Consider the following 14,031-nt stretch of genomic DNA (forward strand, 5'->3'; position numbering starts at 1 on the left):
GGCATTGTAAATGACAAAGCTATTAATTTCGCTATTTTCAAAACCAACACATAAATAAAAAATGTGTCATTTGCAAGACCAATATCTCAAACTTTCATAATGCGAGACCTATTGCATTGCAAATGCTTGTTTTACTTTAGTGTGGCTGTGGGCCTGCTAATCAGACCCACAGCCCAGCTGTTCTCTCTCTAAATTGATACCATGCACCTTAGGTGCATACCAGATTGGTTACTGGGTCACCCTTGTGAGCCCCTGTATAGTGTACCATAGGTACCCAGGGCATAGGTGAACTCTAGGCCTACCAGGGGCTGCAGCATGTATTGTGCCACCCCTGGCTTGCCTTCCAAACTGACACCACAGGTCTGTTCACACAGCCTGGGTAAGGTGGTGTAAGGAGTAGTTTCTGTCCTGTAACTCCAGTTCTGTAGTAGGGGTATCTCTGTTATAGTCATAATCTAGTGAATAGTCCCGCCCATGTGCGTGTACCCCGGAGCAATCAAAAATAATCTCTTATAGTGTCAAAAAATGCAGAAATGCATAGACACTTAAGAGAGAATTTAAAGACAGATAATGCAGCCAAAAAAGGCTACACTGTCCAGTACTTCAACTAGAAATTCCACCACAAAATCCACAAAACAGCAAAGCCTGTACAGATTTCCCTTGCTTAACAGCAAAATCCCTCAGGAATGATAGAGAGAAGAACCTGGACAGACAAGCCCCATAGGCTGCCATTATGTGGCTTAAATGGGATACTGTGCCTTTAAGGAACCTTCCAGAACCTTCTCCCAGTATCCCAGAATGCACAGCAGGTCCAACTTAGTTTCAGTTCTTTTTGAAGGCGTAAAAAACGCCAGACCTGTAGCATTATGTACCTGAACAAATCTCCACTGGGGAGGAGGGAGGGCGCTTATGACTATAACAGAGATACCCCTACTACAGAACTGGAGTTACAGGACAGAAACTACTCCTTCTGTAGTAGGGGATCTCTGTGTATAGTCATAATCTAGTGAATAGAATGGCAAGCCCATCCCCACAACAAGCGGCGGTGGAGAATATGAAATTACGCCACTAATGTGCGAACAAATTCCGCAGCGAAGCCTGCCCAACCTGAGCGTCTGCCCTGGCATCAGTGTCCAGGCAGTAATGCTTAGCAAAGGTATGGACCGACTTCCAAGTGGCCGCCTTGCAGATCTCTGCAAAGGGAACATTACGAAGCATAGCTGTCGTGGCAGCTTTGCCTCTGGTGGAATGAGCCTTAGGTTTACCCCCTAAGGTCTTATTAGCTTTGCAGTAACACAATTGTATGCAGGACACAATCCACCTCGAGATGGACTGTTTAGAGGTAGCAAGACCTGTCCTGACTGAGCCATAATTAATGAACAATTGGTCTGACCTACGAATATCTTTAGTCTTATCAAGATAAAACTTCAGCACACTCCTCACATCCAGGGAATGTAAAGACCTTTCCGCTGGAGATGATGGATTCTGAAAGAACATAGGCAAAGTGATAGTCTGATTGATATGAAAATCAGAAACAACCTTGGGAAGAAATTTAGGGTGAGTACGCATAACAACCTTAGCAGCATGAAATACAGTATAAGGTTCTTGGCAACACAACGCCTGAATCTCACTCACCCTGCGGGCCGATGTAATGGCCACTAGGAACGCCGCCTTCCAGGACAGGTGCTGCAACGAAGCCTTATGAATGGGTTCAAAAGGCTCCTTCATCAATCTGGACAGCACCACATTCAAGTCCCACGAAGGCGAAGGAAGCCTGACAGGAGGGGACACTTTCTTCAAGCCTTCCAAAAAATCTTTGATCACAGGGATCTGGAAGAAGGAAGTCTGTGAAGGGCCTTTCCTGTAGGCAGTCAAAGCAGCCAGATGAACCTTAATGGAATGGACATTAAGGCCCGACTGCGCCAGATGTAGCAGATATGGAAGGATGACATCTTCCTTGCATGTCGTAGGGTCATAGTTCTTAGACTTGCACCAGATGCAAAACCTCTTCCACTTGTAAGCATAAGAAGTCCTAGTGGAAGGTCGCTTAGCCTCCTTCAGTATGTCCATACAATCCTCTGGGAGATTCAGATGGCCATATTGCACTATTTCAGGAGCCATGCCGCCAAACTCAAAGACGAGAGGTTGGGGTGAACCATCCGCCCCCCGAACTTCGTGAGAAGGTCCGGCCTGCATGGCAGCTTCATGTGAGGAAGGAGAGAGCGGTGAAGTAGGTCCGTGAACCACCACTGCCTGGGCCATTCCGGGGCAATCAGAATCATTCTCGCCCTGGATTGGGACAGCTTGATGAGAACCGCCGGAATCAGGGGAAATGGTGGAAAAGCGTACAGAAAGCTGTTCGACCAGTTGATCCATAACGCGTTCCCCAGCGTCCCCGGCTGGTAGTACCTGGAGGCAAAGCCTCGGCATTTGCTGTTTTCGGCGGTAGCGAACAGATCCACGTCTGGAGTACCCCACCTTGCGAAGACTTCTCCTAGTACTTCGTCGTTTATGACCCATTCGTGGTTTTCCTGAATGAGTCTGCTCAGTTCGTCTGCCTGAACATTCTGCACACCTGGCAGATGGGTGGCCGTTATCGACAGTCCTCGAGCCAGAAGCCAGTGCCAGATCGTCTGCGCCTCCTGCGACAGAGTGCGCGATCTCGAGCCCCCCTGCTTGTTGAGGTAATACATCGTTGTCGTGTTGTCTGTCTGAACAAGCAGAGAGTTGGTCTGAAAGGACGGGTGAAAAGCCTTCAGTGCCAAGTGCACAGCCCTGAGTTCCAGGAAATTGATGTGATACGTGGACTCCATCTGGGACCACGTCCCTTGAATTTGTAGGTCTCCGGAGTGCGCTCCCCAGCCCTGGAGAGAAGCATCCGTCACGATAGTCTGTGTAGGAATGTCCTTGTGGAAGGGAACCCCTCTGAGGAGATTCTCCTTCGAGCACCACCACTTCAGAGACTGAAGAGCATGCAGAGACAGTCGTATCTTGTCGTCCCAAGATCCTCTCCTCTGGTCCCATTGATCCTCCAAGCACTCCTGCAGCGGTCTCATGTGCAGCCGCGCATGTGGCGTCAGGAAGATACACGAGGCCATCGATCCCAGCAGAGAAGACACCGTCCTCACTGTCGTGGATGGAGTAGACATGAGAGCCTGAGCCTTCCGAAGGAGTGATAAACGTCGCTCTTCCGAAGGAGACACGCTTGCCGACAGTGTATTGATGGAGGCTCCCAAGTACTGGATGCACTGGACCGGAATCGGGACCGACTTGGACATGTTGATGTGCAACCCCAGCTTGTTCAAGAGAACGCACGTCTTCTGGAAGTGTGCTTGAGCTTCCGAGAAGGAGGAGGCCTTGATCAACCAATCGTCCAGGTACGGGTAGACAAACACCTTGTTCTTCCGCAGGTGTGCCGCTACCACTGCCATGCATTTCGAGAATGTCCTGGGTGCAGACTTCAGTCCGAAGGGCAGCACCGTGTACTGATAATGATTGGTGCCGACTTGAAAACGCAGAAACTTCCTGTGTTTGCATGCAATGGGCACGTGGAAGTATGCGTCCTGTAGATCTATGGCACACATCCAATCTCCTCGTTGCAGCTGAGGGTAGATTTGATGCAACGACAGCATGCGAAACTTTTCTCTGCGAATCCACTTGTTTGCCTGTCGCAAATCCAGAATGGGCCTGAACTCGTTTTTGTCCTTCTTGCGGACAAGAAAGAACCGAGAGTAAAGACCTCTTCCTCTTTGAGACAGAGGTACGTCTTCTATCGCCCTTTTCCTTAGCAGAATGTCTGCCTCCGCCTGAAGCTCGCGCAGTTGATACTGCGAGCTGACGGGAGGAATCAATGGAGGAGGGCTGGTGAAACGCAGACTGTATCCATTGCAAACAATATTCAGCACCCACTTGTCCTGAGTAATTTTTCTCCACTCTGCCAGAAAAAATTGAACGCTTCCCCCCACCGGAGCGGGTAACGGACGAGGGGGAAGTAACAGCTCAGGGTCGAGGCCCGGCCGGGCCCTTGGAAGCGGTAGAGGACTGCTGTCTACCTCTACCCCCCTGGCGTTTCTGGAAGGGCCGTCTGTACTGCTGCTGCTGTTGCTGCTGCTGATGTTGTCCGGCAGACTGCCCTCTTCCACGACCCTGCGACCCGAACCGCCGTTGGAACTGGCAGTAGGGTTTCTTCTCCTTGGGCTTCTCCAAGCCCACCGCCGTCAGGGTCTCCGCCTCGGCCTTCATCCTGGCCATCTCGTCATCCGCGTGTTTTCCGAAGAGGGTATCTCCGGAAAACGGGAGATTCGCCACACGTTGTTGTGCTTCTGGCTTAAGAGACGTCAACCGGAGCCAAGCATGGCGTCTCTGGTGAATCCTGTGGCAGTATCCGTGCGCAGACAGCAAGGAAATATCCGCCGCGGCGCTAATGGCCTGGTTAGAGACCAGCATCCCCTCCTGGACGATCTCCATGAAGTCCTCTTTGCGGTCTCGAGGAACGAGGTCCGCAAACTGCTCCATTGAGTCCCACAGTGCACGGTCGTACCGTCCCAACAAAGCCGAGTCACTGGCAGCCTTCATTGACGAAGAGGATGTACCACACGCTTTTCGCCCAGCAGAGTCGATCCAGCGGCTCTCCTTGTCCGGAGGCACCGTGGAAGCAGGGGAGGTGGCATGAAGCTTCCGGGCCGCCGTCACAATGACCGAATCCGGCACCGGGTCCTTTCTCAAGAAGGCTGGGTCCGAGTCCGGAGCTCTGTATTTCTTGAGGAGCCTGGAAGGCACAGACTTCACAACCGCCGGCGTCAGGAAAAGTTGTTCAGCCGGCTCGAGGAGCCCCGGCACCAGAGGCAGTAGGGGGCGAGACAGGTGTTTCTTGTGTAACGTCTCAAAGATGACAGAAGTCGAAGGCGTAGGCGCTTCAACTTTGATCCCCAACTTCGCCGCTCCGCGCAGGAGAACCTCTTGGAATGTGCCGATATCGTCGATCGGGGACACCCTAGTCTCCGGCGAATCAGACAGCGTGGGCGAGTAAGAACGGGTCCCAGATGAGCGTGACCTGGACCGACGCCTCCTATGGCGATGCCTGGATCTCGATGAAGATCCGCGTCCACTCCTGGACTTGTCCCGTCTCCCCGAGCGAGACCTCGATCTCTTGGGCCTGGGACGGTCCGCCGGCCTCCCCGGTTCCGTAGTCCGAGGCTTCGGCTTCGACTTAGGAGTCTTCTTCGGCGGCGGCGGAAACTTGGGCATCGACACCGCCCGCGGCGGAACCGGGGGCGGGGGAGTCACTGGAAGCGGGGCCTGCGGAGCCGGTCGAGCAGGCAATGCAGGGGGAGTCGGAGCCTTCGGAGGCGGACCCCTCGGCAAAGGAGGCAGAGAAGGAGGCGCTGAAGGCTTCTTCGGGGTATATACCTCGGAATAGGCCGTTACCGGCGAGCCACCATCCTGTCCGGAATGTGGGGAGCCCCCCACAGTCCTGGGCCTGTCTTTTCGACCTCCTGACGCCGAAGATCGGTGCCCAGACGGCGAGCCTGGGTCCCTAGACGTCGAACGGCCCTTCGGCGTCGACCGCCTCTCACTCCTCTACGTCGAGCGGTGACCCCGACCAGATGGACAAGCAACGGAACCTCGACGACGGGCGATGGTGCCTCGACGGCGACCTCGACCTCTTCGGATGTCTCGACGTCGACCTGGATCGTCTCGACGTCGATGTCTTGGAACGTTTCGACGTCGACCTCTTTGAATGTCTCGACGTTGACGCCTTCCGCGCCGGAGACTTCTTCCGTCTCGACGGCGGCCTCGACGACGAGGATCCCCTCGACGACGATGTCCTCGACGGCGAACGGCGGTGTCGCCTGGACGGCGAGCGCCGACGCCGGGTCCTCCGATGTCGACCACTCGACGCCGACGGCGACGACGAGGAGATCGACACCGGCTTCGACGGCGGCCGGAACACGTCCCTCGACGTCGACGGGTGACGTTTTCTCAACCCAGAGCCCTGGGGAGACCGGGAACTGGCCGTGGACCTTCCCCTCGACGTCGTGGTCAGTGCAACTGACCCAGACGGAGATCTTGGGTGCGGGCTGGACTTCCTGCCCCTGGGGAGCCCCCCAGAGGCCTCAGCATGGGCAGAAGGAGCCCCTCCTGACCCACCTCGTGCCTTCAATCTTCTTTCTTCAAGTCCCTGAAGTCTGATTTTACGCCTGTCCTTCAGGGTCCTTCCAGAGAAGCCTCTACAGATCACACACTCCTCAGGGATGTGGGAAGAGGGGAGGCAGAGGATACAGACCTCATGGGGGTCTGACTTGGCCTTCTTCCTGGAGCACTCCGGGCATTTGTCAAATAATGCTGGCATTATGGACAATAAAAGAGTGCAGGAACCCAAGAAGAAAGTCACTAAAGTACTTTGAAAGCACCAAAAATCGAATTTAGTGTGAAAACACCAACAAAACCCTTGAAAAGGGAGAGCTCAATGCTCCAGGGTCCTGCTTGCAGGAGCCGGAAAAAAGAACTGAAACTAAGTTGGACCTGCTGTGCATTCTGGGATACTGGGAGAAGGTTCTGGAAGGTTCCTTAAAGGCACAGTATCCCATTTAAGCCACATATTGGCAGCCTATGGGGCTTGTCTGTCCAGGTTCTTCTCTCTATCATTCCTGAGGGATTTTGCTGTAAAGCAAGGGAAATCTGTACAGGCTTTGCTGTTTTGTGGATTTTGTGGTGGAATTTCTAGTTGAAGTACTGGACAGTGTAGCCTTTTTTGGCTGCATTATCTGTCTTTAAATTCTCTCTTAAGTGTCTATGCATTTCTGCATTTTTTGACACTATAAGAGATTATTTTTGATTGCTCCGGGGTCCACGCACATGGGCGGGACTATTCACTAGATTATGACTATACACAGAGATCCCCTACTACAGAATCACCCCTTACTTAGATATAGTATACCTATATCTATATATACATATAGACACATATACACCTATAAGTCACTCCTATGGCAGGCCTTGACAATCCTGGAGGCAGAGTGCTTGGTTTTATGTCAGAGGGTTTCCTAGCATGAGCTGAGCCCCTCTGCAGCATTCAGAACACCATCTCCTTATAGCTGTTCTATGATATAGCCATACCATATACTCTTAAGTGGATTATAATTCTCGCGGTTAATGCTAACTTTGGTTTGACTTTATCAAAACATGTCGTGTAAGGTGTCAAACACTTTGGAATACTACCCTCCCCACCAGTTCTAGCGGCGGGGGTAGCATTCCACCCTTCTAGAGTAGAGGGAGAAGACATGTAGTTACTGGTTTACCCGGTTAAAGTTAAACAGAGCCCCAGCATCACAAAATGGATGCTGCTGCCACAGACACGAGTCTGTCCTCCTGCTGCTGAACAAAACTCCAGCAGGGGAGGCTTGGACAACAGGTTTCCTGTCCAGGGTGGTGCTCGCACCTCCCCAGATAGGCTTTAGTGTATTGGGGCAGGGAGGGTTGCATTCAGTGAATGCTTTTCAGACACTGCCTGGGGCACACTAGGTGCTCCATGCATTTCCCAGTTCAAACCGGTTGCTTGGGCACTCAGCCCCAGCTCTGGCGCAAAACTGGACAAAGGGAAGGGGTGTAACCACCCCCGCCCCAGGTCCACCCATAGGAGGGACCTTAGAGTTAGTCCAACCCCTAAACTTACTATAAGAATAGAACCCCAGTCCCTAGGACTTTAGATTACCCTGGACAAAACTCTGAAACATATATCCTGGACATTCGACATTCCATTTCGACTGGAAGACGGAAGACATCTCCCTTGTGGTCAAGGAGTGAACACCCTGTTCAAACAGGCACCAACAGCATCTTTGCCAGTCTGCATTTTCGAGGCTCCCGCCAGATCCCGAAGAATCTGCGACACAGGACATGGACTTTTAGACATCTTTGACCTTGACCTTCGTTCATAGCAAAGCTGAAACCCGTGGCGGACACGAGAGACGTGGGACCGGAACTCCTGGATATCCTTAATTTTGCTACCTGCATAAACTTCCCGAGGTACCCCGAAGTTGTGCATTGGGGTGCTTGAAGCCCCAGACCCCAGCAATTTTTGCACTGAAGCTCAGAGCTCCACACTCCACAAGTGGCCCATGGGCTTGCTTTGTGCATTTCCACTCAATGCATCTTCGCAGTTCCTAGTCCGTTGGTTAGTGAGCCCCCAAGAAGACACTCCTTTATTTCAACTTGCTTTCCTGGTTGCTCAAGGGTTTCTCCAACTTCTCTGCAAAGGAGAAGTTCCACAGACTTTGCTGGTCTGCACTGAAGCCCATCTTGACATCCTGCGTGGGTTGCATTTGCCAAGGCTTGTTGGGTTCAATCCGGATACCGACACTGCAGTCAACTAGATCCTTTGTGGGACAGCTCGAATCCAGCTCCTGGTTGTCATCGATGCCTCCTGGTCCTCGTGGCTGAAGAGACAAACTTCACCTTTTCACCTGAAATCGCCAACATCTGGTGGCATCTTTCTATCGCCGCCCTGGTCACTGGCAAGTGCCCCAGACTCTGTCCCCTCTGCTTTCAGGTTCTTCAGATCTTCGATCCACCCTTGGATCCACCCGCACACTTTTCCTCTGGTTGCCAGCAGCACTTCTTTGCAGATCTCCATTAAAATCGACGACGAAACCCGACACCAAAACAGACCTTTGCACCCGGCTTCCGTGGGTGAGGTAACACAAGAACTCTGGTAGTCTCGAGGGTATCGGCCCTCCTTGTGTCTAAGTCTAAAAGGGTTCCATTGTAGTTCATTTAGAAGTGTCCTTAAATTGTAAAATTGCAACTTGTTTGTTTCCCATAGAAAGTCAATGGTAACCCGCGGCTGTGTTTAGACACTGCACGTGTCCCCCGTGGGCCTCCTATATCCTAACCTTTGGTTGTCTAGAGTAGCCCCAGCTATTCCACAGGCCCCAGGCCTGCTTTCTAATTCTCACGTGGTTCTTATACCACTATTTTAGTATATGGTTTGTGATCCCCCTAGGGCAAAACGTATACTGTGCAACTTATTGTATGCTAATTAAGTAACTTGTATTCTACTTTTACCTCTGACCTCATAAAGAGTGCAGAGGGGTTGTGTTTAGAATAAATACATATATATTTGATATATACCTTGTGCGGTGCGCTTTCATTTGGTACTCAAGGGATTATAATTGGTAAAACAACTAGCTTAATTCGCTCTCTGAAGTCTTAGCCCAAAGACTGCTTGCCATTGCTACCCCTAGGATAGCTTTCTATAAGGTTGACTTTACAACCAGCATCAATAAGGGTCGATTAGACTGGTGTAAGGTGCCCACTAGGACTAGTGGACATCATATGCCAGGCTAACTTCTCACACTGGCTACATCGGGAGAGGCTAGAGCTTTGACTGTGTCTAGACTGGCTCCTAATGACGAATGCATCTGTGACGGATGCAGGTGAGATTTCTGAGCATTGATGGTGAACCCCAGTTGATGAAGTAGATCTATTGTGATCTGTGTGTGTTGTAGACAGTGCTGGCGAGTGTTCGCTTCGATAAACCACTCGTCCAGATAGGGGAAGACATGAATTTGTTTGTCTTCTGAGATGAGTAGCGACTATTGTCAGACATTTGATAAAAACTAGGGGCGCTGTAGTTACTCTGAAGAGAAGCACCTTGAACTGGAAATGCTTGCCTGATATCACATATCTGAGGTAATTGTGATGAGCCGGATAAATTGGAACGTGAAAATATGTGTCTTTTAAATCTAGAGCAGGCATCACATCTGCTCTTTGCAAAAGTGTTAGTACCTGTTGAAGTGTCACAATTTAAAAGTGCTCTGACAGCATATAATGGTTTAGCTCTCTAAAATTCCAGAATAGGTCTTAGGGAACAGTCCTCTTTGGGGATGAGAAATGGCAAAGAGTTAACCCCTGAGCCCTGGTACTGTATTGGAACTGGCTCTATTGCCCCTTTTAGTAAGAGGGAGTGGACCTCTGGTTTTAGCAAGTGTATGTGTTCTGGAGAAAACTTATGAGATTGAGGTTGAATATTTGGGGGATTGCAGGTAAGCTCCAGGCAACAACCATGTTGGATATTTCCAGGCACCCATTTGTCTAATGTTATGGACTGCCAAATGGGGAGAAATTGTTGAAGTAGGGGGGAAGCGTGGGCAAGTCAGTGTTTGTTGGGGGAAGGGGAGTTACAGGGTGTGTTGCCCTTGGCCCCTACCTTTGAAGTTGTTGCCCCTATAACCTCATCGAAAAAACCCTCTGGAGGGAGAGGACCGGTTGTTACCTTTGTAAGTTGAGGTATTTTGATCTGGGGATGGGATTTTTCACCCTTATCTGTAAAGGGAGTGATAAAAGGAGCCTCTGTTCGATCTAGCCTGGAGTGCTCCCATAGATTTAGCTACTTCAGTGTCCTTTTTCATTTTCTCCAATGCCTGTTCTACATCAGGACCAAATGGGCGTTCCTTATCAAAGGGTGTGTTAGGGATTGATTGTTGAACCTCAGGTTTAAACCCTGAAATCCTAAACCAAGTGTGTCTCCTGAGCAGGATGCTGGTGTTAGCTGCGGTGTCTGTATCATCTAGAACACATTGTATAGAGGAATTAGAAATGTGCTTACCTTCATTTACTAAGTCCTGTGCCTTAGCCATATGCTCATCTGGGAGATATTGGAGAAATTGCTCTATTTCGTCCCAGTGTGTCATATCTAGCTAAAAGGCCTTGCGTATTTGCAATGCGCCATTGATTTGCAGTCTGAGCAGCTATGTGCCATGCCATAAGCGTCAATTAATTTGGACTCTTTATCTGGCGGAGAAGCATCTCCTGATGTTTGAGAATTTGCCCACTCGCGAGCATTAGATACCACTAAGGAATCTAATGGCAACTGTCCCTTGATAAATATACGGTCTGTAGGAGAGGCCTTATATTTGTTGCTGACTCTAGGAGTCAAGATGCATGCTCTGACTGGGTCTTTAAAAATCTCATCAGCATGTCACATCATGCCTTTAAGCAAGGAAAGTATCTGGGATGACCCGTGTGTGGATGCTATTGTCTCAAACAAAAAAACTTCTTCTAGTGATTCTTTGTGTTGTTCTACTCCATGGTAATGTGCAGCCCTGGCAATGAGTTCTTGGTGTGATGCATTATCATCTGGAGAAGAAGGTTTGGCGAGTCAAAGGTGTTGATCAGCATCACCTGGGGGGTCAATTGTGTAATCTGTCTATGGATCTATTGGGAGAGTCATCCCCCCATCATCTGCATCGTCATTGTGAGATTTTGGGGAATCCTAACGTGTAATCTGCAAAGGATTCTCAAATGGAGATGGAGGTGTTGGAGGTGGTGGTGATAGTAGATGGAAAGGGTTAGTAGCTACAGATTTTTTCTACACGGAGATCTTGTAAGAAGTGTCTTCATCCTGAAGCTTGGGTTTTAGAGATTGTTTTGTGTGAATATGGCCAGTCTCTGGGTTAATATGTAACCTCTTTTGCTTCGGATCAGGTATTAATGGAAAGTGTCCACTTTTGGATCCAAAGGGGTCTCTTTGTGTTTCGGCTCCGAGGTTTTTATGGCGGTGTCTTCGGTGCCGACGAAGGACAACCTTTTGACGCAGAAGGTTTCGGCTCCGAAGGTTGCTTGGGTTTTGGCATGGGAGGTTTCAGATCTGAGCCAGATTTGTGCTTGGAACCAGAGGGTTTTGGGTCCGAGGAGGACTTTTGGCAACCAGGTACCGAGCCGGAAAGCTTGACTAGTTGTTTTGGAGCCGGGCCTGGAGGCAGGGCATCGGAAACGCCATCTTGGTGCTGACCTTGGCCTGAAGGCAGAGGTGGTGCTGAAGCCTTGTGTTTTTTCGGAGTTTGTGGGGGCAAGGGGTCTTTGGTACTCACGTCACCTCATCCCTGCGGCAGTTCTTTGGCATCTAGGTCTATCTCAAGCTCCGAGTCTTCTTCAGAGAAGGCTTCCTTCTCTGCCGCTGATACCTCGATGTTTTCTTGGCCGGAGTCCTCACCGAAGATGTCAGGCGCATCTTCAATGCTTTGACTCTCCATCTCTCAACGTCGAGCCCGGTGCCCGGTCTCCTTTGATCGGAACGATCTGCAAACGTCACAATTTTCTTCCTTGTGCTTGGGAGACAAGCACCAGTTGCACACTTCCTGTGAGTCGGTGCACGGATGCTTCGCGTTGCACCGAGGGCCGAATTTAAACAGAGTACGATCCATCAACGGAGAGCTGACCGAGCGCGGTTAGGCCTCGAAGGAGGCCAACAAAGCTTTCCGATGGAAGGTCAATTCCAATGTCCAAATGATAAGTGAAGAAGGGGAACTCATACAGAAGCAATACCATTGGGGATAGAGAGGATTGCACGTCAAGGGGAACCCGAAGAACGGTTTTGAACCAGAGCGCGTCAATACACGTACCAACCTGATGGCAGAATAAAACAATCTAACAATGAGTCGATGATCAAGCGCACTGTCACCGAAAGGATGAGTCACCTTACCTCATGACTAGGAAAGACTTCTTCGAAGAAAAACAACTTGCAAACATCCGGACCCAACACTAGATGGCAGGGCATATGGAAATCATGGAAGGGGAAACAGTAGAATGGATGGACATGGAGAAGAAATGGTAGTGGTGAAAAAGGCTGGTGAAGGGTAAGGAAAGCTGGAAGGTGATTAGGGTTAGAGAGGGATGGGGAAGAGTGAGATTAGATGGAGAAAGATGTAGAGAGGCGGGAAACAATCTTAAGAGGTGAGGTAAGATAGAGACATTTGTCATGTTTAGAAGAGAAGGATGGAACATATAGGGATAAGAGTAAGCTAAGGGTGAAAAGCATGGAAAGCGTATCTGCTATATGTTTAAACTGTTAATCAACGCATATCACTAGAATAATGGCAGAAACATTGGATTTATTCCCAAAGTGTTTGTATTCCAAAACTACTCCTTGCTGCGCAACCATACCTTCACTGAGCAGAGAAATGTATGCCATATTATGTGTGCACCCACATTGTGTATGGACACTTATAATGTTTTTCAGAGTCGTGGGTGCAATAACTTCATCAAATTTTACCTGCTCACTCATTTCTTTCAAGGATTCGTAGTATTTCGACCACCAATCAAGTTCTTCCTTCTCTGGCTTTTCCTCTTCAAATTCTTCTTCTTTCTTACTCAATTTAGAAATGCCAAGTTTTTTGAGTGGGTCCTAAATCGCACAATAAATAGGTAAGTCATCTGTGAGAACAGCATATACAAATAAGGTGGACTAAATATTAAACCAACATTTACAACTGTGCAATTCGACATTCAGGAAATACACCATAATTCAAGCAGGGACCTCAATATTGCAGTAAGCGTGAGCAATCCAATACAGAAATTGCTTACAACTGTGCCCGAGGTATTTTTGTATCAAACAATGTCTCAATATAGTTGAATATCAGAATACTGATTACAAGAATATCATGCTACGTAATATAATTGTCAAAAAATATATAGTCAAATTAAATATGTATATGTAAATAAAAACATACATTTATGATTAGATGCTCCACAGCTCTATACATATATATACGTGTGTGGTCAAGGTATGTATATTTAAAGTTAAATATTGTAAACTTGCAATTACCTATATGTATTATCCTTGTCGATTTTTTGTCCATCAATAATTTTGCTATTTATAATAAAGTTTTTTGTTATATTTTTATAACACAATATTAATTCTTGATATATTGGTAGAATACTGTTAAGATAGAATATTGTAATTACCTTTGCATTCAGATCAATACCATTTAATACGTGGTTGGCCTTAACTGAGCAGTCTAGAGCAAGATGAATGTCTACGTCCCAACACATCTCTAGCTTAGCATACTTTCACGCGCAACCTTTTGTAGGACCCACGCTGCAGAATAAAACTCTCCCCTGCAATCCTCTCTATACTTTCAACCAGGGATAGGTCACCTTCTAGCTTACTGATGATGAGATGTTGTGTTAAGTCTCCTGGTGTGATACAGCTTCCAACAAGTGGTGGAATGTGCTTGAGTGGACTGTGGTAAA

General features: G+C 48.9%; 1 protein-coding gene across 1 annotated transcript in view; it reads right to left on the reverse strand.

Moving 5' to 3' along the window:
• Positions 1-14,031, reverse strand: part of LOC144768501 (fer-1-like protein 4) — a 936,890-nt gene that overhangs the window by 241,939 nt on the left and 680,920 nt on the right. The window contains exon 31 of the mRNA XM_078652210.1: positions 13,052-13,183. Coding sequence (XP_078508336.1) covers positions 13,052-13,183 — 132 coding nt within the window. The remainder of the gene's footprint in view (positions 1-13,051; positions 13,184-14,031) is intronic.

This window comes from Lissotriton helveticus, chromosome 7 (assembly GCF_964261635.1).
Source record: "Lissotriton helveticus chromosome 7, aLisHel1.1, whole genome shotgun sequence".
NCBI lineage: Eukaryota > Metazoa > Chordata > Amphibia > Caudata > Salamandridae > Lissotriton > Lissotriton helveticus.